The sequence below is a fragment of the Cervus canadensis genome, chromosome 4 (assembly GCF_019320065.1).
Source record: "Cervus canadensis isolate Bull #8, Minnesota chromosome 4, ASM1932006v1, whole genome shotgun sequence".
Taxonomy (NCBI): Eukaryota; Metazoa; Chordata; class Mammalia; order Artiodactyla; family Cervidae; genus Cervus; species Cervus canadensis.
Window position 1 is genome coordinate 101,109,895 of NC_057389.1, and position 27,687 is coordinate 101,137,581.

General features: G+C 51.8%; 1 protein-coding gene across 2 annotated transcripts in view; it reads right to left on the reverse strand.

The window, feature by feature from the left end:
• BRD4 (bromodomain containing 4) overlaps positions 1-27,687 on the reverse strand; it is an 86,317-nt gene that overhangs the window by 16,475 nt on the left and 42,155 nt on the right. For both annotated transcript variants that reach the window (XM_043467127.1, XM_043467128.1), the window contains exons 2-10: positions 16,441-16,759; positions 12,839-12,976; positions 11,376-11,511; positions 9,609-9,898; positions 8,573-8,935; positions 7,433-7,561; positions 1,914-2,123; positions 1,231-1,430; positions 659-954 (exon numbers count right to left, since the gene is read on the reverse strand). In XM_043467127.1, the coding sequence (XP_043323062.1) occupies positions 659-954; positions 1,231-1,430; positions 1,914-2,123; positions 7,433-7,561; positions 8,573-8,935; positions 9,609-9,898; positions 11,376-11,511; positions 12,839-12,976; positions 16,441-16,725 (2,047 nt within the window). In that variant the 5' untranslated portion in view covers positions 16,726-16,759. The remainder of the gene's footprint in view (positions 1-658; positions 955-1,230; positions 1,431-1,913; positions 2,124-7,432; positions 7,562-8,572; positions 8,936-9,608; positions 9,899-11,375; positions 11,512-12,838; positions 12,977-16,440; positions 16,760-27,687) is intronic.

The window sequence follows — 27,687 nt, forward strand, 5'->3', positions numbered from 1 at the left end:
TCACTGTGTGCCACCCTGAACAGAGGGGAGGGGTGCCAGGGATCCCACGTTAGTCTGCGCTGGGATGAAGGCTGTGTGCAAGGCCCTGACTCAGACCCTAAATCCCGCTGGTCCTGAGACAGAACTGTGAGCCAGGACAAGGCACTGATAACACCAAAGAGCTACTTGGAAGACTTGCAGAGCAGGTCACAAGGAACTAGAGAAGACAGCACGCAGGTGCACTGCCAATCTAATGCTTTCCTCCTAGCCATGTCCCCCACCCCAAAGAGGCCGGGGGGCGGGGGGGCACGCGTGGGCGGTGCCTTCTGGGGAAGACTCAGAGGCAGCAACTGAGGATGAAGACTGCTGCTGGTTAGAGCAAGGCTTAGGACCCCGAGGGCAATCTGCCAGAGAGGTCAAGAAAGGTGCCCCACAGCCCAGGGTCGAGATTAATGTCACAACCCTCCAGAGGCTTCCACGTCGAGGACACAGACTTCATAATTGGAAATTTAAACAGCCTGCAGAGGGAGAGGGCTGGGATTGGAAGGCCAAGTTAACTAAAGGTGCCAATGGGGCCTCGCTAATAGGGGTGTACGGGCAGCACCTGGCCCCACCTGCCAGCCCTCTCCCTCACCAGGACCAGGAACCCCCAGCCCCACCCCAGAGGGCCAAAGGGCACCTTGAGGTTTCCTCTTCTTCCGCAAGCAGGAGGTGACATAGCGCTCCAGCTCACGCAGGGTGGATGGCTTCAGGGTCTCGAAGTCGATCTCAATCTCGTCGGGGTTGGAGTTCTTGAGGGAGGGCTCCCGTGACTGAATGATGTGCACCACGCGGCCCAGCTTCTCGCCAGGCAGCTTGTTGATGTCCAGGCTCAGCTGCCGCTTTTCCTCGTATGACATGGGCTTGCACTTGTCCTCTTCCTCCGACTCATACGCGGGAGGAGGCTTGCTCTTCAAGGGTGCTGGCTCCTTCTTGCTACGAAGGGGTGATGCAGATACCATTAGGAATGGGTCTCTGCAGAAAGGGGGCACCTATCCCTTCATTTAGGGCTTGGGGAGGCTTCTACACCCCCTCCCAGTGGTCTTCACAGGGGACAGGGGACACTGGCAACGCCTTTCTGTGAGCGCGCAGCTGAGGTTGAGACCAAAATCGGTGAGCTGGGGGCGTCTCGCTACCCACCACGCCCTACCATCCTCCCTCCGAGGCCCGTCTCAGAGAGGGGGCATTTGTCAAGCAGGGGCGGCCACAGACCTCGTGCTGCTGTTACTGCTGTTATTTTTCTTGGTCTTTTTGGGAGGAAGTTCCTTGGCTTTGCTTTTCTTATTCTCCTCCACTTCCTCTTTCTTTTTGTGCTTTTCTTTTTTCTTTTCCTTTTTGTCTTTCTCCTTTTTCTTTGGTTTGTTCTGCTGGGGCTGTGAAAGCGCTGCAAGCTGCTCGTGCACGGCTTTGAGCTATGGTGCAGACAAGCAAGACACACTCTTGTCATGACCTGCCGTCTCACCAGATATCCACGGGGCCCAGGCCCACCCAGACCCTTGAACCCCCAGGGCAGACCAGTGTCCTCCCTGTCAGAGGAGCTGACACTGAAGCCCCATGACCATCATTGGTCCCAGGAAGAGGGTCCCTAAAGCGGCGGGGCAAGAGTGTATAGACACGTATGGGCTCTAAAGGCCAAATTGCAGGGAGAGGAGCATCCAGGAAGCCCCAGGAGACAGACAAACTGGCTCAACCACCTCCTTCCAGGTACCAGAACGTTCCAGAACCTGACTTCTGCCCAGAGAACGGCCATGTCAGCCCACGTCCACACCCACAATGTACATATAAGGATGAACATGCACTGACTAGGCACAAGGGGGCCGGCTGGCACGCGAAGCCCAGGACCCCGTGCGCACCCCTGCCCCCAGCGGGGCGGCCCCCGCCCTCGGGGCCCTCACCTGCTCCTGCAGCTCGGCCAGCCGCTGGGCCCGCTCCTCCTCCGAGTCGTCGGTGGAGCTGTCACTGTCTGAGGAGCTGTCACTGCTGCTGTCACTGGAGGAGGGCGGGGCAACAACCTTGGTGGGAGGTGGCACTGCCGGGGAGGACACGGCTGCTGCAGGCTCCTCGGGCTCGTCCGGCATCTTGGCAAAGCGCATCTCGAACACATCCTGGAGGCGGGGGAGGGAGGGGAAGCCGTGCCCATGAGGGCTGCTGGGTGCCCGGGGGGGCGCCTGGGCTGTGGCCCCACACACGCCATTAGGCTGGGAGGGCTGACTCAACAGGAAGCAGAGGGGGCTGGGTCAGCAGTGACCCCCTTCCTGCCACTAAGCTGAGGCGTGCGCAAGGGCTCCCGATAGCTCTTCCAAAACTCCTCTCTCAAATCTCACTTGGAGTGAAAGGCACTCCCAACATGGCCTAAGTAAGGACAGGTGACCCACATCCCAGGAGACGGCTGGCCCAGTGAGGACATCAGCCTGGGGATCCCTGAAGCTGCAGACCTGGAGAGACTCAGAGAGACTGCTCTGAGGCTCCCGACAGCCGGGTGCTCACTCAGCACCCCCAGGGGAGCCTGCTGGACACTGGGCTGGGCACCAGGACCCAACACTGAAGAATAGGAGGCTCTCTTACGGTTCACATCCCCACAGGCAGCAGACAGGACCCGCAGTTTTAGAGTTCCAGAGGGAATGAAGGCCCCAAGGTGGAAGTGTGCCCAGCACAGAGCCCACAGCCTGCGGTGATCAAGTCCTCACTGGCGGTGGCGTCTCCAGGACACAACAGAAACGTGAGGAAGTTCAGAAGAGGTTCAGGGCACTGCGGACAGGCCATGGCAGAGAGCTGGCTTTGTGAGGCGCAAGCTACCTGAGCAGAGACCTGGGTGGACCGAGCACCAGATCCCACCCCAGGAGATCCCAAGACCTTCCAACTCTGAGATTCAGAAATCTGATGGAATTGTGTGGGTCACAGAATCCAGGGGGGCAGCAATCCTTCCTGGGCTTCAGGGGTTTAGCTGTGTGTTGCCTTGCCAGCCAGCTGGCCACTCCCTCTCTACCCAAGGGGCTTCGTCACCAGAAATCCAATGATGACTCAGAACTGATAGTGGTGGAAGGAACAGAGCTGGTTTCCCAGCAGGATTTTGAGATCTGTTTTAAGCCCAGAGAAAGTCAGTTTAATACAGAAACTCACACAACAGAAGGGGGTGGGAACCTTTCTCAAGTGTGAGCAGATGCTTGAGAGAATAGCAGGGCCCAGAAGGGCCACAGGGTCAAACTCCAAGGCCGCTATTTCAAACTGGGGTGTATTTGACAGGGCACAACCTAGGAGACTCTTTTGATGTCTCTGGAAACACATCTTCAGGTTTCCCCAGGCCCAGAGAGTTGGGAAAGCATAATCTGGGCAGCAAACTGTGGTACTGTTCCCTCCCCTCCAGATCACTCAGTTTGACCTCCTCCAAGGTAGTTTCTCCTCTCAAACAAGGTGCCTGCCTGAACTCTGCTGAGTGGGTTTGAGGTTAAGAAGGGCAATAGCTTTCTATATTTATTCAGAAATAAATCCTGGAGCAGATCCAAGGGCAACAAAGAAGAATAATAGGAGAGATGACCAGACATCATCATTGTTCAGACTGCCAGGCGCAAGACCCTGTGGGCAAGACCATCTCTGCCCATAGCGCCCTGAATGTGGGCAGGCTCAGGCCCACGACTGCCCCCTACAAGCATCTAGAAGAGCTGCACCCACACTTAAGTGTGTTTAAGAAGGCGATGGGGCAGCTGGACCCCAAGAGAGGACAGCTTCAAGCACTTGGTGCTGCTGAGAGGTGATCCTTTACCAAGCAGAAGCTACCTGGTGTCACTTGTCTGCGACCCAGCCCCCCATGCCAGCGGCCAGACAGCTCTACCTTACCACAAGGGCACCCCTGTTCTTGCCCCGCAGGCTACGGCTGTTGTAGAAATGAAGCCTCCTTCCACTCCCTGGCTGCTTCTGGCCCTTGACCTACTAAGGCCCCAAAGCCAAACAGCAAGGAGCATGGGACAGAAGGCCAAGTGGGCTGCCAGCCTCCGAGGCTGTGCCCAGCTGCACATCCATCATTCCATGGTCTGTTCCAGCCCTAGGGGGGCCACCCCAGGAACACACTTGGGCCTGTGTGCCAGTGAGCTAAGCGCTGCTGCAGAAAACCTTCCCAAGTGACCGAGTCAGACCTGCACCTGCTCTGTGGTAAACAAGAATGATGTGCTCCTTGTCCTCAAGGGGCAAACACAGATTGTTATAATGTGTCCTAAGTGCTAAGGCAGAAACAGCAAGAGTTAAAGAGACTGTGGGGGAACCTGAGACCTAAGAATGAGAAGAGGGTAACAACAGCTGCAGACACAGGATGGTACAAATGAGAGAAAGGTCAAAGTGGCGTGGGGTCAGGCAAGAGACAGGAAAACCCAATGAGCCACACCCAGGGCGAGTGTCTCAGGAGGGGGAGTGACAGGAAGGAGCAGTCATCAGCAGCACACCACGAGAGCAGGGCTCAGGCCTTCTGTGCTAGGACGGTAGTGTCTTGAGGTGAACCCATCTACTCTGCCTAGCATGACATGACCTCCACCCCACTCCAAGAACCTGGGCCACATCACAATTCTCAACATCGGAAAGAACACTGGTTTCAGAGAGGAAGTATCTCTTCTCACTATAGTGCTGACCAGAGCCATCTACCCTGGGCAGTATCAGACTCATGGAGGAAGCTCCCCACCCTCTTTAGTGACAGAGATGCTCAGGTGCTAGGAGGTGGCAGTGTCCAAAGACTCTCAGGCAAACCAGCCTCCAGCTGAGCAGAGTTGGAGACCAAAGGGGAGGTGCTGTCCAGTCAGCCCTTCTTTGCCCCACCTGGATACTGCTCTCGGGCTTAGCCATACCTGGGCATACCAGGCTCAGGGGCTGGGGGCACGGAAGTGGGAAGCAGAATTCAGGCCGTGGAGGCCCACTTGGCCCCCGGTGCTGGAGACACAGCCACGAGTGGACACTCAGATACACACATGAACACACACAACCATACATACACTGGAGGTACATCGGGGCCCTGCATATATATGTACCTTCCCCAATTTAATGTTTTTCCCTTGCTGTAAAACAATTGTGTACCACCATGAATTTGCACTTTCTGCCAAAATAAAACTCTGCTAATCCACATAGGCACAAAACTTCCTAAATTACCCCTCCTCTCTTCACAGCAGAACAGAGAGCAATGGATATTACCAGCAGCAGCTCTGGGCCCAGCAGCTAGGCTAGCAACCCTCAGCTCAAGTCACCTGCAGCTTCCCAAGGACACCCTGAGGCCAAGGGTTCCTAGCTGTCTTTGTGACCACAGCTGCCAGGTGGTGGGATGTGGGCTTTCTAAAGATCCAGCATTTGGAGGCTGGACGATAAATATAAAGTGGATCCTTTCCCATAAAACATTCTGGGTAAACCCCAGGCCCTGGGCACAGCAGGTCCCAATTCCTCTGAGGCAAACAAGGGCCAGAATTTTTTTGCTCCTCCTCCCCAGTAGGCAATCTAGCCACCTAAACCACGCTAATCCTGGAAAACTTTGAAAGAAAGAAAAACAAAGCTCTAAATGCTGTAAAACACAGGAACTGTGTTCCAGAGATGCCCACACAGGACCTGCCACGTCGACTCTGCTGAAGCAGACATCCCTACCCCCTACCGGGCGTTTTACTTTCAGCAGCATGGAGACCCAACTTGCAAGGGCCAAAGCAAGCCGGGGACAGAGGCAGCCCTGTGCTGAGTGGCCCCGCCAGGCACTGCCCTCTGCCCCCCACCTAAGTGGACCCTCCTCGAGGGCAAGGACCTTGTCCCATTCCAGCCTTGCATCTGGAACCAATGTTTAGAAAAGAGCTGCCGTGTGGCAAACACCTCGGTGTCTGTGCTATGAGTAAACCCCATGTTTGGGCATGCTCATGGCACTCCCAGAACAAGAAAAATGCTGTGTGTGTGTGTGTCTGTATGGCTCTGAGGACACCGCTGCCACCCGGTGGCGATGTCTGAGAATTGCAGCACAGGTATGAAGCCTGAGCAGCTCCTGGAAAGGCAAAAGTAAACAGTAAAAAAGGCAACTTTGTGAAGAAAGCAGACAATACAGCACCAAACTGAAGACAGTGCCCCGTCCAAAAACAAAAAACCTCAAATAAAATAATAAACAGTCAGCAGAAATAAAAACCTTCAAGTCTGAGTGCATGTTTAATTAACAATAACCAGGCTCATACTAATAATGTTTTCTTTTCTTTTTAAATACATAGAGGTTCAGGACATCAAAGGCTGACCCAGACGGGCCCAAGTGAAAGAACATCTTGGCTCCAAGACGATGACATAGGAGACAATATGCTGCTGAGTGTGGGACAATGTGTGAAGCTAGCAGAGCTGGGAGACAGGTGGGCAGCAGAGCCTGAGTGGTCTCCAATAGACAGTGACCCAAGGTCACCAAAGGTCTTGTGCAAGTCCTTGCTTCTGGAAGGATTCCACAGCTGACAGAGAAAGCCCAGTGTGAGGAAGCCCCACCCAGACCCCAGGAGACAGCCTGCCGCAGGATGTGTGACTTGGACAGTGTGACAACGGGTGGTCCAGCCTGCTCTGACCCTGAAAGCAGAAGCACAACCTGGGGTCCTGGGGAGAAGAGGCTGGGAATTTTCATTACATGTGATTTCAAAAAATTATAATAATGAAAACAGGTAACAGTACTAACTGTTGACTTTATTCTCCATAATTTTTAACTCCTGATCTTTCTACTCAAAATATCTGTCTCTGGTGAAATTTGGGCATATGTCGTTCCTTGTTTCTTTTTAAAAATAAAAAGAAAGAAAGAAAAGTGGAGCTAGCTCACACATTTATGTTGTAATCTGCCCCCTCCCTCCCACCCATGGGTGCACTCCACAGCGTACACCACCCAGAACCAACCTGAAGTGGCCATGAATCCCACCCCACTGGGGCTCCACGGCCACACAAAACGTCTAGAAGCAGCCGCCCTGCAGCGGGAAGGCAAACCTCATGGCTTTCAAGGCTCTAGTGAAGAAATGCCCGCAAGTGAGCAGTTACTTCAGCTCACAACTGGGACAAAGTGTCTACCTGGCAAGAGCGTCCCTCGCCGACTTGAGACGGGTCTGTTTTGGAGAAGAGTTGGGCCATGCACAGGATGCGCACTCTTCCAGCCAAGGGGAATCGAATGCAGGGGGTGGGGGGGGGGGTTGGGGGGGCTTTCAGTGGAACACCCCAAAACCCAAAATGCCCAAGACCAAAACCAACCACCCTACTTTAATCAAAAGACAATAATCCCAATGTAAAGTAAATGTGTTATCCTGACTTTAGTCCACTCTTCCAAAGCAACATGGCATTATACCAAAGCAAGCGACAAGTAAAACCTGCTGAGGCCCATAGAGGCCTAGCCCACCCAGGACCCCAGCCTGCCCTGCGGCAGGACGCCACACCCGGAGCTGCCCCAGAGCCTCACCTGGAGCTTGCGGGCCATGGCCACCACTTCATGGTCAGGAGGGTTGTACTTGTAGCAGTTAGAGAACATCAATCGGACGTCGGCACCAAACTCCTGAGCATCACGGTACTCACGGGCCTCCAGTTTAGACTAAAAAGACAGGACGGGTCCTGGTTAGTCATGGCTGCCCCTGCTTCAAGAAGGGCTGTCTGCAGGAGCAGGTCAACTTCTCAATGGCTCGGAGTTTAACCCAGACCTCAGTGGGGAGAAGTTATTACCTCAGTTCTCAGCATCAGGTAGACAGAGATACTCTAACAGCAAGTCTCAAGGCCAGGAAATGTCCTGCTAGCGTCTAACCTACTGTGCCTGGAGCACACACGATCCACACAGACAAAGCTTAAGCTACAACTGTAAAGAGAGGGCTGGGCCTAGTTCTGACCTGGCCTGTGCTTGTTTTGTTGACGTCGGACAGGACACCAATCAAAAGGAACACAGCAATGTCCTCTGCTCTGCCCAAGTTTGGACAGGTTTACTCCACTCCCACATGGAAAAAATGCCAAAGGCTTAAAATAAACAAAACCAAAAATGCCAAGAAAATGCCAGCACTAGGGACTTCCCTGGTGGTCTAATGGCTCAGATTCAGAGCTCCCAAAGTAGGGAGCCCTGGTTCAACCCCTGGTCAAGGAACTAGCTCCTGCATGCTGCAACTAAAGATTCCACATGCTGCAACTAAGACCCAGCACAGCCAAAGGAAAAAAAAGAAAATATATATATGTGTGTGTGTGTGTGTATATATATTTAAAATGCCAGCACTCATATACCTCTTAAGAGCCTGTCAAAGTCACCACTCTCCAAACCCTACTGGAGCACCTACCACGTGAAGCTGTCTATGGGCACTGGGCCTCAAGACCACAGAGGGCTAGTCCTCAGACGAGGCAAGGGGCAGCACTGCTGTCCGTGACCAACATGCTCCCACGATCTCAGAGGCTGCACCCTCCACGATGCCCAGCAGGGGGCGCTGGGCTGCTTTGGGTTGGTGAGGAGATCTAGACAGCTCCTGAGACTGTGAGACTGGGTCCTCCTCCTGCACAGGCCTCAGAGGTGCTGGACTTTCCAGTTCTAAGGGATCCCTTCCCCAGCTTCAGGGACACATCTACTCACCTTGATTGTGCTCATGTCCATGGGGTGCTTGATGATGTCACAGTAGTCATGCAGGCCCAGCGCCTCCACGTCCACGGGCTTGTAGAAGGGCCAGGCGTAAGCCGCGTGCTTCTTGGCGAACATCTCCTTAAGAATGCCACTACAGCACTTAAGCTGCTCTGAGACCTTGCTGCTCTTATCTGGCGCCGGGTGCTGCTGCGAGTCAGGCACGTCCTTCTTCGGGGGTTTAACAGGCCGGCTGCTCTCCCGCCGGGGGCCCAGCTTGGCGGTCTTGGGCTCCGGGGGCAGTGAGGGCGGCTCATGAATGGGGTCGATGGTGGTAGGGGTGGTGGTATCTGCTTTCCTCTTAACCCCCTTCTTTGTCTGCCAAGAGCACAGGTGCGACAGGCATGGTCAGAGGCAGCGGCTGGCACAGCGGGCCCTCTGGATCACTCCTGAAGCCAAGTCCTTTCTAGGGTCTCAATTCTCACAGTGAACAGACCCCAAAGGTAATCCCACCGGTGAAGGACTGAAAAGAGGGAGGCCCTGTCCCACCACTCTATTCTGCAGCTGGGACAGGACCCAGCCAGTGGCAGGAGAAAGCACATAACCGAGTGTGGGATCTGCTGGGATCTGCTCACCAGAGGCCAAAGAGACTTCTGAAAGCAATTTCCTACAGGCCAGGGACCTCTCCCAAGCCCACCCCTGTCACTGGCCACCCACAGAAGGCACATTTCAGAGATTATTTAGACAGGAACTGCAAACACACAGTCTAAATTAGAACTGGGAAGGGGGCAGCAACCACCTGGGAGGTGTTACTCAATTACAGAATCTCTGGGTCAGCAGCTTTCAGGCTATGCTGATTTAAACACAGCTTGATGCCCCCTCGAAATACCCACAAGTGCCCTGGGAGCCAGAAGCATTGGCAAGGATGGGTGACTGTCTCCTGTAAGCCTCACTGCAACTGGGGGAGTGGGAAGGGGGTTCTTCTCCCCGCTTCTGATGTAGCGGAGCTACAAAGTGGCCAGGCTGGGCCACACACGCACAGGACACTCACCTTCACAGGCTGCGGGGTGGCTGCAATGATGGGCGGGTGGCTCTGCACGGGCTGGGGGGCTGGCGCAGGGGGGGGCAGTGGCTGGGGGGGCACTGGCGGGGGCGTCTGCAGCGGCTGGGCCGGTACCACGGTCATGACAGGGGCCTGGACGATGAGGTCTGGGGTGACGGCAGGGAAGGGGTGAGGTGTGGCCTGCACAGGTGGAGGATTCTGCTGAGGGGTCTGGGTCTGCGGAGGAGTTGCCGCTTGCGTCGTGTTCGGTACCGCAGAGACGCCAGGCTTTGCTGTCCCTGTCAACCATAAGAGCGACAGGGGTGAGATGCCAGGCGTGCACGCTGGCTGACCTTGTGGGGACAGGGCCACACGTGGTGAGCACACGGTGCCACGGGCATGGCACACGGAGTCACCAGAGGGATCTACGAGACGGAACAGCCCGAACGCCCTGGGCCTCAAGACAAATCTGTCCACCTGTCCCAGGAGGCTCCAAGAGCAGCAGCACACCACATTCCACACTTCCTGGGGTGTCCTGGCTCCAAGTCCTCACTCAGGCACAAAGACCCCTTCATGAGCACGAAGGCTTGAGCCAAAGGAACAGGAAACTCACACTGAGACTTAGCACCAGGAGAGTGATAGCAAAAGAATATTCCTTGGCACTTACAGGCAGAGCTGTCCTCATTCCCAGAAACGCTGCCTTCTGAGTAAGCGTTTCTGGCAAGAGTCCGGGATCGGCAGCCCGCGCCAAGGTTTCTGGAAACTGGCAGCCCCCCATCCCTCTGAATCACAGGGGCAGGCTGGACAGCTGCTGCCCTTCAGGACTGGCTCACACGGCCTCCTTGCAGCAGTGTGGGTGAGCCAAAACACACAAGGCCCCACAGCTACCCAGGTGAAGCCCAAACCCCTCCCAGCAGGGAGGGTGGGGCTCCTTGGTTCTGAGTATACTGGACACCCCTGGGCAGGTTCCACAGCTCAGGGGTGACCCTCAAGACCAGCTCTCCTTGGCTACCCCTCAGCACTGCAGGGGAGATAGCCAACCCCCTTCACTCCCATGAAAATATCCCTTCCACGCAAGACAGGAAGTCAGGTGAAAGCTTGCGCCTTAGAGAAGCAAACACCTCACAGCACAGGCCACCTTGCAAGCATCATCTTTCTGCAACTTGGGTGCTGCAGATGGCAAGATGCAGAAGGCAGCTGTGAAAACTTCCTGGACAGAAACATTTCACAAGTAGGCTACTCCCTACCAACTGGCCTTCAGAATGGTGTGTCAGGCTGGGGGGCAGGGGTGGGGTGGGAGCTAAGACAGAGAGAGTTTGACTTCAGAAGACTATCCAGTTAGCAAGTATGACTCTAACACAAGTGGATCAAGATAACCCAAGTGACAAACCTTAAGGCTCTAGGATTAGTTAAGACTAAGACTACCCCTGATCAGATTAATTTTATCCAAAACAAAAAAGACATTCTATGGTGGGATGAAGAACTCAAATAATTTCAAAATAACTAAAAAAAAAAAAAAAAAAAAAAAAAAGCCACACTTTCTTTTCAACTGAAGTCCATAGAGACAGGCAAGGCCCAATGTTTTCTACTGTGCTGGAGGGTCGTATGACCCTCTGCGCTGGCTCCAGCGTATCCCAAACAGCACCAACACAGGGGGCGTGTAATACAGCCATCTTCCCTCCACTCTAGCCCCCAGGGGCCCTGGGGGAGGCTGGCCGACTAGGGAGGCATAGCCGCTCCCACTGCCGCACGGTGGAGCCGCTGCGGGCGCCCTACCTGCTTCTTTCCTCCCGCGTCCTCGTCCTTTCGCCTGGACTATCACGATCTCGGTTTCTTCAGTGGGCAGTTCGTTGATTTTTTGCAAGAAAAGCTTCTCCAGAGCTTCTGCCATTAAGACTATGTCATCTCCAGGCTAAAAGAGGAGACACACACAGTGAGGGTTGGAAAGCCCTCCCCACCTTTCTAGACAGAACAAGAGCTCCCCATCCTAGGTCCCAAAGTGTGGAGCGTCGTATTCGGAGTCCTCCAATCTGAACTCCAAAGGGCCACAACACAGCTATGCTACCTGGCACTGCGGAGGCTTCACAGGCCTGCAAGTCTGCTGCCTCTCCAGCCTTTTAACTTCTGGCCTGAGAAACCATCCTAATGCCTTCAGTATCTATCAAGCACTGCCAACCACAAACAGGGGTCCCTCCCTTGACACAATGCAATTTCACCAGAATTACTTGGATTACATAGGATATATGAGCAGGGCTCCAATAACGTTCCCCAGGGTATTGCCAAAGCAGCTCACTGAGGCCTGGGCAAATGCCCATTCTTCACTGCCTTATGGGTCCCACTCTGCCACCTCACCTGTAACATCCCTCAACCCACTCAGCTCTAAATGGAGAATCCTACCTGTACATATTTCCCTTAATCCTAGCGATGAGAGCTGAGACTTTAAACAAATGATCTGGCTTCATGGCATAGCCAAGATGAATGGCTTGGCTACTGGGTTAAGACGTGATCTTTAGGCCTACATGTAAGTCTCTACAAAGGGATACTTGATTCTACAGCCACAAGCTATTATTGATGGTCATGTCCACAGCTGCAGATGCAGCAGGCCCCACACTGTACCCTCTCTCACATTTAGGTTTCTGTTTGAGCACACCTTTCTTTACAACTGGGTTTCCCTGGTGGCTCAGCTAGTAAAGAATCCGCCTGCAATGTGGGAGATCTGTTTTGTTTAATCCCTGGGTTGGGAACATCCCCTGGAGAACTGAACGGCTACCCACACCAGTATATTGGTGTGGACAATTTCACGGACTGTACAGTCCATGGGTTCGCAAAGAGTCAGACACGACTGAGCAGCTTTCACTTTCTTTACATTTTTCTCTACATTTTAGGAGGTTCCTTCCTGACAATTTGAGTCATCCTAACAAACTTTTTAGTGATTCTCTACTGTCCTTTTCACATCTTCTCTACTAGACATGCTCAAGAACCAAAGTCCCAAGGGCATCAGAAGCACATGCTTCCAGCTAACAAGGTCGGCTTGGAAACATAACCAAAAGGTTATTGGCCTCAAAAGACACATACCCAGTTCACACACAAAACCAACGGTCCCATTTACCTCTGCCACCAGTGGTCTCCTCTGCTCAGACTGCAATCCCAGCTGCACCCAGTGCCCCTGCCCACGGGTTCAGACACGCCCACCACCTCCTCTGCCTTCTGCTTCTCCACCAGCCCCCCCTGCATCTCACCTTGTTGTAGATGTAACAATTTGTAAACATAGTGTTGAAGTCCTGGATACATTCCTGAGCATTCCAGTAATAGTTGTTTTCCAAGCGCTTCTTTATTGTTCCCATATCCATAGGTGTTTTAATGATCTTATAGTAATCCTGGAGAGCAGAGAGAGCGAAAGGTCAACGTCACCTCCGCCACCAGGCAGCACTCACCGGTGGGGCGTGGCTCTCACCCCACGTCTCACCACAGACACGCAGGCCTAAGCTCTTCCACCGCCTCAGTGAGCCATCCCATGGGTGGACTCCAAGATAAAGTGGTTCACAGAAGAGTTGCTAAAAGCTGAGTGGCAATTCAGAATAAGTAACAGGGAAAGTTGCTCAACCTTTAAAAAAGTGGTTATCATCTCGTAAAATAACCCATGGTAGTTTCTACCTTCTCCCTACCATGTGAAATTATCCACATCCATAAAATACTTTCCAGCCCACCAAAACAAACTGACCCCTTGCTTCCTGTCATACTGAAGTACCATGGAGCAAAAGCCTCTATCTTCAGTTCATCTCACTTCCATTCCTTTCACCTACATACAGTCTATCACTAAGGATCCACTAGTATCTGAATACATACAGTTCAACAACGAACCAGGTTAAGTGCCAGATGAAGAATCAAATGGCGTCCTCACAATTCTTACTTTAAAAAAAACAAAAAAAACAAAAACTCAAAATTCCAGCAGGCCCACTCCTCAAACCTCTGGATCTTACTGTACTAGTGCTGAACAGAAGACATCAGACAGCAGGTGGAGATGTGGCGAGAGCCCTTCCAATCAAACTCTCTTCTACCATCATCCCTTTCCCCAAATCGAAACCTATCTTAAAAGCAAAAGCTCATTTTAAAAACCAACCACAGGAGGATCTGGGGATAGATCAGACAGTGCCTGGGTTCCAGGAGGAAGGGCCACAGAGGGGCAGGCGAGAAGGCGCAGCTGCACACAGCCAGCCCCACCGAGGGCCACTCTCTCTGAGGCCCCCGCAATCAGGCCCAGGTGAGGTGTCAGAACCGTGGCACTTCCCGGGGCAGCCTGATGGCAGCGGGGCAAGTCCGTGCTTAGGCAGGCACCGAGGTCCTGCCCAGGAACAGAAGTCGCTGGCATACACCTGAGAGCTGACACAGCTCACACCCCTGCCCCAAACGGGGCTGCAGGCACAGGCCTAGGTACCCTGGCAAGCAAGCCTCAAGAGGGGACTGAAAGAAATTTTCTACACTGTATTTGCTCTGACCACCTTTCCCGAGAGAACCAAGTCCAAATATAAATGCCCTGGGGGAAATTCAGAATCTATTCCATGGCCAAGGACCGCCGTGTCACCACCTGAGACTGGTGTCAGGTGCTTGAAGCGGCCCTGGCGTGTGGAAGGCAGTGTGAGGCCCAACAGCACAGAAGCTGAGGACAGAGAGGGAGGAGGAGGCGAGCTGCCAACAGGCGAGGGTGAGTGCGGGGGCGCTGAAAGGGAGGCAGGGGCATAAGGGGCAAGACGACCATCTGCACGTGTGTGCCCAGGGACAGAAGCAGGCATTCTGCTAAGTCCTGTGGGGAGCAGAGGCCGAGACTTGGAAAGATCTGGAAGGGATCAGAAAACAGAAAAAGAACAAACTCTTGTCTGGGATGGCCCTATTCCCATTTCCTGGGGAGGGGGCTGTCCCTGGAAAACGGGGCTTCAGTATGACACTGTCCCCAGCCGAAGAGCCCTGCCCCAGCCCTCTGGGTTAGCCCCTAGCTCAGCCACCTCTGTGAAGACACCGGATCAGTGCCACCACCCCCCAGCCTCCTCTTCCTCCACTGGAGCTGCTGAGGGTGACACCAAGTCACACTGGGACCCCAGGGGCGCCTGGCCTCCACTTCAGAGAATGGCCTCAAACTCCAACCCCTCAGCCTGACGGCCACACACAGCCTTGTCTGTCCCACTGGCCGGCACGCTGCCCTCTCCGCATCTCTGGTCCACTGACGCCCTTTCTCCTCAGTCTTCACCCTCTTAGCTCTCCGTGCCTCTGCTCCCTCTGCATTTACCTGAACAAACCAAACCCTCCCTCCTCCACCTGGCCCTGCCACGCTTTCCCTTCAAAGTCAAATTTCTTGAAACGGAGGCTTCACATCCTCACCTTCCTATTCACACCAGTGTGAATCTGGTTTCTACTTCTGCGCCACATCTTCCTAAGGTCACCAATGCCCTCCTAAAGGCCAACGGAGTGTCAGGGTGGAATCCTCAGCTCTCTGACCTTCCTGTAGTCTCTGATGTGGATACCTGGGGGGCTGCTCTCTGTTGGTGATCCTCCTAGCCTCCTGCTCCCTCCAGTGCTATAAAAGCCGTCGGCCCCCTTGGACTCCAATCGCAGCGCCTTCTCTCCCCACTCTTTGCATGTGCTCTAGGAAGGTCACCTCACCTGTGGATCCCGCACAGCCCAGCCCTCAGTCTAGCTAGAAGCTAGTACCGCAAGCTCTCCCAAGAACCTCCTTCCAGTGACGGGGTTCACGGCCTCTACTGCTGGTTGTGCTCAATGAGGAGAGTGACCTTTGGAGCCCATATTCCATGAGGACCCTTCTTTTGTTCCCACTCACTCTGCTCCGCCAGTTCATGACCCAGGCCTGCAGCGCCCCACCTGACTCTCCTCCTGAGTGCATACGATGGGTGTTCAATGGACAGACAGTACTGACAGCTGTCAGAGACACAGCGACGGTCAAGCAAGGAAGGTGGCACTGATGGGTCCCTCTTCCTTGAAACCAGGTGCTGGGCAGAGGCTGGGGTCCACAGTACTGCAGCTCTGACTCACAAACTCACATCTGGGTCAGCTGCAACAATCATCTAATCGCAACTCCCTTGCCCAGGTGTGTGTGGGATTTGGCAAACAGCAGAAGACAATTTAAAGACAATTAGTCCTTGATGCTTTGAAGACAGAAAAAATTAACACGTTTATCCTGTTTCCTCCCCAAGGTTCAGTTAAAGGCAGAAGTTGAGTTTCCAGAGATATTTGCTAGGAATGTGGGCAAAGAGAAAGCTCACAAAGGAGAAAGGAGAAGAATAGGCGCACTTTTAAAAGAACAGCAGCAAGTGTAGCATGGCCACAACACAACCCCCCCTCCAATCCAGGCCACCTCCGTGTACCTGGCTCCATTCTGCTACCTTTCCCCACCCCATGCTCCGAGTGACAATGAGGATGCCAGCAGCAGAACAGGTACTGCAGCCAGCCAATTCTCAGAATTGAACCAACCATGTCTGCTGAACCTACTGGGTCAGTCTGGCCAACCAAGTCTGAGGAGTGAGGGCCTGGACCACCAAGTGACCCCACTTTAGCTCCCCTGAACCAAGGGCAAGCTGCAAGCACCCCTCCACTTCTATTCCTACCTCGTCACACAATATGTCCCAGAATCGTTAACATCAAAGAAACCAGTTACTATTTAATCCAGTCAGCACCTCTCCTCTTTCCCCACTTCCATTCATCAGGACTGCTAAAACCACTCACTCAAGCATACTGGAGATTGACTCCCCCCTCCCATCAATCCACCCTCACAGGAGCAACATGGGAGGAGACCTGGAGGACGGCAGCCCTGGACCCTGCCCAGGTTACTCACAGGGAGGTTTAGCTTGACGGCATCCACAGGCTGCTGGAAAGGCCACGCAAACTGGTGTTTCCATAGTGTCTTGAGCACCACTTTGAGCAGATATTGCAGTTGGTTGGTCTGCCTCTTGGGCTTGTTGGGGTTAGAAGTCTCCGGGGGAGGGGGGTTGGTGCTGGCTGTGTTGGCTTGCTGGGGTTGGGCCTGGGCCTGCGTTGTAGACATCTGGGTAGTTTCTAGTCCATCCCCCATTACTGGCAGATTTCTCAATCTCGTCCCAGGGCCGCTCTCCGCAGACATGCTACTGATCCCATCACATTCTTCACCGGGCAATCTACAAAGCAAAAGCCACTGTCAGAGACGAGGCAGCATAGGGGAGCCACTCACAGTGACACAGCCCCCTGGGCTCTGGCCTCCAAAGGCGGAGCCCCTCTGATGAAGACCGATTGGGTCGGCTGGAGAGACACTCCAGGCCCTGACTGAAAAGGCCCCTCTGTCTGCTCCCCTCAAAGATTCATCATCCAGTAGGGAAGAGAGACCAGGAACCAACTGTGCGGGCCAGGCCATGGAGTCTAGAGTCGGCCAGGTGCTGAAAGGGGCTGTGGGAGCTACGGCGTTCACGGGAGGGTGGATACAATAAACAACAAACCAAGTTTTCACCTCTTGAGTTTTTAGTGGACACTGTGTGTGAGAGAGGATGATTTCAAGCTTCAAATGATCTCTTCATTAAAATTCTTGTTTGTATTTGCGGCTCATGAAACATCTAGCCACATCAGTAATTCCACTTGGTGAGTGGGGGGCCAAGCAGGAAGGCCAGACTGCCTGTTCCTTTTTAGCCCATGCAATCCACTGCTGAGTGCTCACACTTACAAAAAATATTTTCTTGGTAACTTAAATAATGTATGCTTGCAGATTAAAGAAATACCACACGGTAACTGCTGATAACATAAAAATGAATCCATACTTGACCTACTGTTTTATTAACCAGCTTTTCAAAGTTTGTTTATAAAGGGATAGAGGGGCACTTCCTGTGATTCTTTGGGGGCTCGGGGTGGGGGACAGCACATGTGACCTCCCCCTCCCCCCCATCAGTGCCTTATTAGCACTGTGTCCATGCACTGCCCTCAACAACCCCTGCTTCAAGCCGTACTGTGGGCATCCCTGCAATGGTGACTGTGCACCTGTCCAGTTATAGTAACAGGACAACCACAGGGCAGCGGGTTCATGTTCCTAATGCCAAACTGCCCCTCGGAAAACACTCTAACCCACCCCTTACTCTTCACCCTTTTAATGAGAAGAAACATCTGTTTAAAAGCGTACTGATCATTTGCATTCTTTGTGCACTACCTTTCTGACACTTTACCACTGGCAAGAAGAAGGAACAATCAGAAAGTGAGGCAGGAGCTGCTTGCATGTAATGAGAAATTCCAGTAATAAACCCAGGAGTTCGGTGAGGGTAAGAAAACCTCCATAGCTGAGAAACTCAGGCAAAGGCTTAAGGAAAGAGGAACTATAGGACTCTGGTAGGCAGAGGGGACAAGAAAAAATGGGGCAAGCTGGCTGGCTCTGTCCCAGCTTTCTTTCTGGAAGACACTCAGCACATACTAGGCATTCTGGTTCAGTCCAAGTGTAATTTAAAACAAGGCTTTCACAATGGTTTCCACAAATGCAGTTCTGGCAAAACGTTACTGTTGTTGTTCTGTCGCTAAGTCATGTCTGACTCTTTGTGACCCCACAGACTACAGCAAGCCAGGCTCCTCTGTCCTTCACTATCTCCCAGAAGTTGCTCAAATTCAAGTTCACCAAGTCGGTGATGCTACCTAACCAGCTCATCCTCTGCTGCCCCCTTCTCATTTTGCCTTCAATCTTTCCCAGCATGAAGGTATTTTCCAATGAGTCAGCTTTTCACATCAGGTGGCCAAAGTACTGCAGCTTTAGCTTCAGCATCAGTCCTTCCAAGGAAGGACTGGCAAATTACTGAATTCTAAATGCACAAGGTAAGAACTCGCTACATAAAAGCAACTCAGTAGTGAAGTCAGTCATGGGGGGTGGTGGAGAGCTGAACCTCTTGGTCTGAGGCCTGACAAAGCCAACAGGGAGACCGCTTTCCTTCCAGGGTGCTCTGGCTGACTACAGACCTAGCTATCAAGTGGCTAGAGAACCCAAGGAGAGAGCGCTGCTCCAAAGAAAAGGCTGATGTGGGGGCAGGAACCCACGTGGGGAGCCCATGGCCATCCCATGGCAGACTGTGGATCCTAGCGATCTGAATCCTTGTTTGTTCTCTACCCCCTTTCACCATATAGATATAAAACTTAAGAGCACCATTTGCCTGTTCTGAGATGGAATACCAATCACTCAAAACAAACAAACAAAAAAATCCATCACCCTGAATAAGTCATTAATCATTTAGCTCACAAGAAAGGTCAATACTGTCAATGCTAGAGGAAGGCTGTGTTACAGCAGTGCCAGTCAGGTGTCCAGAGGTGGTCATGCAACTATTCAATAATGTCCAACTGCTTCCAATAGGCTAGTAAGACTTTAAGGTTTATGCCCTCCAGGTAACTCCCAAGACCCAAGAGGGAAAGGACAGCTCCTATGGCAACCTCTAAGTTTTATACAAGGAGAATACCAACCCAGTTGTAACAACACTTACAGGAAAAGGGGTTTTGCAGGTGCAAAACTGATTCCTGGTACCTCTCCTGCACACAGTGCTGGAGATGGTGAAGGGACACCCAGAGTTAAAACCAGAGAGGTGTCCGGCATAAAAGTGTGAGGGAGACTGATGGGCCAGCAGCCTGTGGGAAGCACCCTCCAAGCCGGGAGAGCCGTGTGCTAGGAGCTGGGCCATGAAGCGGCACTTCCCGAAGGAACTCAATCTGATGGCAGGCCAGTGAACAGTGCAATAGCACAAGCTCTCAGGAGCACAACTACGGGACAGGACAGGTCTGCTTCAGGCTCTGAGGGTACAAGGCACTTTCCTTTCTCCACCAAGGGTACTTCTGGTACAAGTATGGCCAGAACTAAGGGCCATGTGGTCCTGAAAATGCGTCATGCAGTGAGCTGTGGTGGGACAGTGGGGATTGAGGTGCTCCTAATGGGAGCGGGGTAGCAGGCTGGGAGCCTGGAGAGGAGGGGGTGGACCCTGGAGCCCTGAGTTGAGTAAACACACCCCAGTGAAAGGAGGAAGGAGGCCACAGACTGATTCAGGGAGGGGAAGCATCCAAAAGCTGGGTGGGATGAGGTGTGTACTCTTCAGAAAGAGTGCTCAGAGAACAGAGGGGAAGAGAGGACAAGCGGTTAGGCTGAATCACTCAACACTGAGTGTTTTGCGGGAGGAAGGGAGGAATCTGGCTGAGAGCACGTCACTGCTGACCTCAGGTGAAGCCGTGTGGAGGGCAGCCGAAGGGTGTGAGAGAGGGAGGCGGCACCCTGGAAGCTGCGTTTGGCTGCGTGTGGAACCTCGCACACAAAATGCATGCCTTCACTCCTGAAGTGAGTGACAAGGACGAGAGAAGACATTTCTCTAGTTCTGAGGTTTAGCTGATAAAAGAGTGGGACTTCAATCCCACAGAAGCTGGGTCTTACAGCCACCCGCAAAGTAATATGACATGGCAAAGTTCAGCCAGGAGTTCACAGAACTGTGTCCCTGAAGCCAGCAGGGGAGTGCAGACTGCCTTTACGCAGCTGCCATTTAATTACTTATTCCCCTCTTCATTTCTTTTTATTCTGACCCCAGCAATGCTAAGGAAAGCCCCTGCTTGTACCAGTGTTAAAAGGTTGTACTTAGAGGCGTCAGCAGACAATAATACTATTTTCCGGATGAAATTTAACAACACTGTTTTGTTCTCATGGTTTCTAATGTTACTGATTATCCATATGTGACTTCTGATTTAGTTTTCTTTCAAAATAAAGGTACTAGAAACAAAACAGTAAACTAATTAGAAAACAACAACATAGTAAAGGATACAAGTATCAAGATAGGAAAATAAAGTGGGAGTTGTGACAGCAACTTGGCCTTGCCCTATGGTCCCATTCAGAGGGAGCCAGGTGAGACCTGCTGCAGGTTCCAGGTGGGGAAGCCAGTGAAGGTCAAAGCCGCCCAGTCGTGTCCGACTCTTTGCGACCCCATGGACTATACAGTCCATGGAGTTCTCCAGGCCAGAATACTGGAGTGGGGAGATGTTCCCTTCTCCAGGGGCTCTTCCCAACCCAGGGATCAGACTCACGTCTCTGGCATTGCAGGTGGGTTCTCTACCAGCTGGGCCCCCAGGGAAGCCCCAAGAGCACTGGAGTGGGGAGCCTCTCCCTTCTCCAGCGCATCTTCCCGACCCAGGAACTGAACTGAGGGTCTCCTGCATTGCAGGTGGATTCTTCATCAGCTGAGCTACTAGGGAAGCCCAGGGAAGCCAGTAGGCTAAGAGAATTTGCAGGAAACTGATGGAAGAGGGAGTGAGGATGGAGAGGCATCCCCAAGACAGCGGAGACTATGCAGTGATCCCTCGAAGCCTTTCACAAGTAAGTGAATGGAAGTAATCATTTATTGGGCAGAAATAGAAACTGGAGTTTTGGGCCAATACAGGGAAGACAGAAGAACAAATGACACAGGCAACACACCAGCTGGCCAGGAGCCTTTCGTCTGGTGGCCACAAGCAAGGTACAGAGAGACACAAGATATGCCAAGTGTGGGACACAAGCACGGACAGAGGGGCAGCACACAGAGATGGAAATATGTCAGAGGGGTTTAAGAACACCTGGAGAATAAATCAAAAAAAAAAAAAGAACACGTGGAGTTGGCTGGGGGACGGTTTCTACGCAGCAGGACCAACATGTCCAGAGGAGCACAGGGAATGAATGTTAACTGTGGCCTCATCATGAAGGGGGGAATTAAGTGAGGATAAAGACTGACGTGCAGTCTGGTTTCTCCTCTTCGCTCTCTCCCAGAAAGAAGCTCGTAAATGACACAGCCAAGCCTGTGGCAGGTGAGTTCCGGCAGGCAAGGGACAGGAGCCACCCCACCCCGAAGGAGACAGCCGGGCTCTAGGGCAGTGGCACTCTATCAGCTACAAGAACGCAGGCCGCCAGGGGGTGGAGCTAACCACATCCCACCAGGAGGAGACAGCCCCATAGTTTCCATTAAGTGATGACATTCTGGGAATCTTCAAGCAGTGTCCCCAAGGCAAGGAGGAGTCAAAGTAAACGACTTCTAAAGCTTCAGGGCTGGGCTGTGCCTTCTCTCTTTCAAGTGCACTGTCAGCAAAGCCAAAGGATGGTGGGCTCTGGACAGAACCATTTTCCTTCACCTTCAAGCCAGGCCCACATGGGCCCTTGAGCCAAGGAAGTTAAATTTTCTGCTCAAAGAATGAATACTTTTTCTACAGAAAATCTGACCCTTAACTTTGCTTCATCTCTATTTTAAACCAGTATGTCTGTGACAGAAGCTAAAACATCCTTTCGAGCCTTTAAGAACAGGGCAAGTAAACTCCTTAAGAAACTTTCAGAAGCCATTGATTCAGGTCCTGCGGCAAGACCACCAGGGAAACCAACAAGGACCTCTAATCTGTTATGGGCCAAGAGAGGCACTGGTGAGCAGCGCTGTGTGAGAGCCAGGATGACTTTTTTAAGGTACAGATCCAATTGGGTTGCCACCTCAAGTAAATGGGCCCCACGGCAGTTGCCCCTAGCCTGCACTGTCCCAGCGCCTAGTATCAACACGCCAAACAACATGGGGGCCACGATGGGCCCCTTCTCTTGTCACCTTCACGCCTTTCATTTGCTGTATCTGGTGCTTCCCTGACGTGTCTCGTGGTTTTGATGGTCGCCTCCCCCACATACACAGCTGGGAGCCCGAGGGCCATCTTGACTTCACTCTTGTCCTCCTAGCACACAGCAGGTGGTTACTCAATGACTCAAGTACTGAAGTCACCCTACACTGACCACACACAACAGTCACTCTGGGGCTTCTAGCTCAGTTTCACAACTCTGGAAAAGGAAACCAGCTTGCATTCTCACATGGAAAACGTGACTCCTATAGTCTCACTTGCTCAGCCAATGCATCCCATCTGAGCTACAAGCCATGCTTGGGGACTCTGTAGTCCACATGATGTTCTCTGAGTGATTAAGCAACACTTGGGCGAGTACCGTGAAAAAGAATGGCAGGGTTGCTGTGACCACCGACAGAGGGGATGGGCACTCCTATGGTGGGTACGGTGGAGAGAGACAAGGCTTGCGGTGGACAGGGGAAGGTACCACTGATGCAGTAACACGGGCACAGGCCTGGAGGCAGGAGAGACACCAGTGCACGTGCCGAGCTGAGAGGACAGGAGCATGTGACCCCGCTGGCCGCGCGTCCTCCGTGAGTCCCTGACTGTGGGGCAGGGAAGACAGTGAAAGGAGCACAGGGCGAGGGGTGGGGGGCGGAAGAGGCACTGAAGTCTGATTCTAGGGACACCAGGAGGCAAAAACTATAAAGAATCTCATTCCTGCCTGGAATACAGCTGCATCCTCAACTATACCTGCACACAGCAGCATGCTGCTTACAGATGCAGAAGATGGGATGCGCGGGGACAGGGCAAAACCCTGTATGAACACAGGGTGGCTCTCTGTCTGCTCTTGAGTCCTGCAGGAAATGAACAGCTCTCAGCACCAGAGCTCTCTTTAGAGAGAGGAGGCTGGAAAGTCACTTATAAATCTGCAGATATGGAGGAATTTATTAATTAAATTCACATGACAAAGTATAAATCGTTTTCAACTTAAATCAACCGAAGTTTTACATCTGAAAGTTTCAAAAACGCAGTTCCCCGTTTTCACACTGACCTGTGGCTGAGACGCAGGAGCCGCTGGGTACAGGGCTGAGACAGGGGAAGGTCAAGGGACAGGAAAAGGATTTCACCTATTGTCTTCAACCCAAAAAAGGCTGAAAGACCCCACTGGGTGTCCAATTCTGGACCTACTCCCAACAGGCATCTTATAGCATGTTCCCAGTTTAGAGGAATAAGAAAAAGATGAAGAAAACTTGGATGGTCAGTATCCTGGTTCAAAGACTGACTGTTGAGGCACCACAGAATGTCACAGTGGGAACTATCAGCGCAAGGTAATTGATGTTATACCCTACTATATCCAACAACGTCCCATCTTCCAAAGCCTGCATTCAGCAGTTATTGTCATAAAAAGCAATGCAGCTGGTCCTTCTTATCTGCAGATTCCACCAACAGCAGATCAACAATATGTGGGGAGGGGATATTCTAGAAAGTTCTAAAAAGCAAAATTTGAATTGCTATGCACTGGCAACACAGAATTTACACTGTCTAAAATTATTTTCATAATGTTTACATTGCATTAGCTATAAATAACCTAGAGGTGATTTAAAGTATAGGAGAGGACAGAGGACACACAGTTGGTTATATGAAAACACTATGCCATCAAAATTTCTTTGTTGGAGGCTAGCTGATTTACAATGTTAATTTCTGTTGTACAACAAAGTGAATCAGTTCCATTTATACATATACCAACTCTTTCTGAATACTGATTTATTGGCTGTGATGGGTCTTAGTCGCAGAACACAGATCTTCGATCTTCACTGAAGCATGTGGGATCTTTAGCTGCAACATGCAAACTCGCAGCTGAGGCATGTGGGATCCAGTCCCCCGATTAGGGAACAAACCTGAGCTCCCTGCAACGGCAGTGCAGAGCCCAAGCTGCTGGCCCGCCAGGGAAGTCCCTGACTCGTCTTTAAGCTCGTCTCCGGTGAAGGTCATTAGCGTAGAGCAGAGCTCTGTGTGTTACACGGTGGGTCCTTAAAAGTTCTCTATCTGATACAGACAGTGTGTGTCACTCCCAATCTTCCCATGGGTCCCCCCCTCCCCCCACTGGTAACCTTAAATGTGTTTTCTACAACTATGATTCTATTTCTGTTTTATAACTAAGTTCACTTGTATCAATTTTTTTGGATTGTACATACAAGTGAAATGATATGTGCAATGATTATATGATATTTGTTTTTTTCTGACTTACTTCACTCAGCATGATAATCTCTAGGTCTATCCATGTTGCTGCAATATAAGAGACTCGAGCACCTCTGGATTTGGGCGCCTGGCAGTGGGTGTGTTTGTGTGTTCATGTGTCCTAAAACAGAATCCTCAACAGATACCAAGGGATGACTGTACCATGTAAAACTCAACATGGGATAGAAAATGTGGGTGACAGATGTCTTAAGGTTCCAGTTCTAAGGTTTAAGGAGTTGTGCTGTAGCCAAGAGGCACACATATTCCATAAGCAACTGGCTGTAGTAATGCAAGAATATATTTTTTCCTTTCAATTCATGTGTTTTCTTCAAACAGTTGTAAACTGTTGTTGGGATATTAGTACTTACTTTGTTGTTTGTACCTAACTATCCAATAAACAAACTTGTTAGGTATTCCCTGTGGCCTAATGTCATGATAAAAAAACTGATATGCTACTACTGCTGTGAACTAAAGTCTGGGAACCTCTGGGTTGACTAATAAAGTTAAAATGCCAACTCCGTTTATCTGTCTGCGCTGGGTCTCCACTGCCGCTCGCAGGCTCGCTCTCGTGGCGAGAGGGGGCTGCTCTCCAGTTCTGGTGTGCAGGCTCTGCACCGCAGTGGCTACTCTCACGGTGAGCACAGGCTCGAGGGCACACAGGCTCAGCTGCCCGGCAGCACGTGGAGTCTTCTTGGACCAGTGACTGAATCCTTGTCCCCTACACATTGGCAGCTGTATTCTTAACCAGTAAACCACCAGAGAAGTCCAAAATGCCAATTATTTTCCTATGTTTATAGTCCCCTGATTAATCACTACTGCTGTGAAGGATATTGCTTGCTATCATTCCAATTCATCTAAGGACAGTGTTTAGCAGACAATACAACTGAAATGTTTTTCAAATTTCAACAGAAATATTTTCTGTCCTGGAGATTAGGAGGCGAGACAGACATGGGAGAGGCTTGGGTTTAGGCTTCTGAAAGTAAGCAAGAGAGAACAAGAGAAAGACGTGATTCCTGGAGATTCAGTCCCAGCTCTGCCTCTGGAGACAGGCTGATAGTTACACTTTGTACTTGCAGTTCCACCTTAACTCCTGGCCTCCCAGACGGCCCACAAGCCCAGTGACCCCACCTTGACTGCTTCCCGTCCATTCACTCGCCTCTGAACTAAAGTGACACAGCACATAGGCAGTAAGATGCAAGAGAAGACAGAAGCAGTGCAGGTTAATTGGGAAGCCTCACGAACTCTCCCATGAGATACAGTGATGATACCCAACATCTGTGCTAGGACCTAGAAAAGCTTGTCAGTAGATAACTGCTGCTTCCTGGGCTGATGCCCCCTATATTGAACACTTACTTAATCCTCAAGGCAAACATACAAGGGAGGTGGTGGCATTACCACCTTCATCATCCTGGCAACAAAGCAGCATAATGGGTGGCGGTCTGGTCAGCAGGAGGTCACCCAGGGCTGTGTGTCTCTTGCGTGCTATGTTTCACAGCTGCTTCTGTTCACGAAGCCCAGGGGCAAAGGCCCAGTCGACTGCTGGGCCCAAAGAGTGTGCTTTGGCTGAGGGCACCCCACTTCCATGTCCTGGCATCTATTTCTTAAAAAATGTATTTGAGCTGTGCTGGCCCTTCGTTGTTGATGGGTTTTCTCTAGCTGAGGCAAGCAGGGGCTCTCTGGCTGTACTATGCGGGCGTCTCACCGCAGCGGCTGCTCGCTGCAGCTCCCGAGCTTAGTTGCTCTGCAGCATGCGGCATCTTCCCAGATCAGCCATTGAACCTGTGTCTCTTGCACTGGAAGGTGAATTCTTTAGCACTGAGACACCAGGGACACCCTTGGCATGTATTTTAATCAACAGACTTGCCCTCTCTGCAGAAGCTGAATGTCACATGACCCCCAAGTAAATGAGGTTAGCTTCCAAAGAATTTCACCCCTGCAAACAAAGTCAAGATAACTTTCACAGCACCTGGCCATCTGTGACTTGGCCAACATCATAGGTGAAATCAGCAGCACACTCCCCTGCTGATGCCATGGGGAGTGGGGTCAAGGGGAGCGGAGACCAAATTATTTATGCTTCCCAGGCAGTAAAGGGCCTGAGGGGCTGTGGCTTTAACTGGTTTCATGCCAAGAAAAAAGCTGGCCAATGCCAAATGACCCCAGTGTGTCTTGAAAGTATAACTTGACGGTAGCATTCACCCTTCAGACAAAGGAGATGCCTCCTCACTACTACGAGGCTCTCCTATAAAAAGGAGGAGACACAGACGGTGATAGGGGTCCTTGATTCTGGAAGGAAAAAAAAAAACTCGGCAATGTCTCATTACTAGTTAATGTGCAGCAAATCGTATCCTGTCCTAGGAGCATCTTTGTGGAAATGTTAGTTACAATGATGATGGAACACTAATATCAGAAAGCATGTTCCTTCTGGTTCCCGAGGAGAAGCTCCTTCCCGTTCACAGTGAAGGCCCCTGTTTCACTGTGCGATCTGTGTTGGTGGGGGAGCACAAACAGGATTACTTTTCCATCTGACCAGCTCAGACGGCTGGTGAGAACAGCAATCATGTCATCAGCCAGACTGAGGTGTCTGGAGGCTGGCCAGTGGTTGTGCACTGAGGAAGCTCTCAGAAGCCTTAATCCTCCTCCTTGCAGCTTGTACATGCCCCGACACCCTGACTTGCCAAGCAGGGCCCCATCACCTCAGAATCAAGCTGGCGGCTGCCTTGAGCCAGGCAGCTCCAGGTGGAAATGAGTCAGCCTTGCTGCTAAGCGTGCAGACACACTCACGCTCTCTGTCCCCCACTGGAGGGAACCAGGCCCACGAGGACCCTGTGGCCGGAAGACCAGGACCCAGAAGGCTGGGCAGGCCACAACCCCGGCAATCAGAAATCCACTCGCTCTGCCTTAGAAACCAATCAACAGGCACATTACATTAGGGGCAGTGAAAAATGTGTACCATCTTTTCCCTATGAAAGCTGCCAGCAGCTGGAGGTAAAATAAAAGGTTCCATTGTTACATACGGGTTACATCATGGGGTTGATGGTTAAATCTGGACAGATGATTTGTGAATTTAAAAGTGTTCCTGAGATGGACATGAAGTTAAAAAGAAAACAAAACTTTGAGGTGGACAAGACTAAAACTACTAAAACATACATCGGTAGGGGGAGGCTAATTTTTCCCAGAGAGTAAATACAGTCAGCTATGCAGGATAAACAGTCTTTGTAACACTTCATTCCACTGTTGCTGTATCATGAAAGCAGCCTGCTGA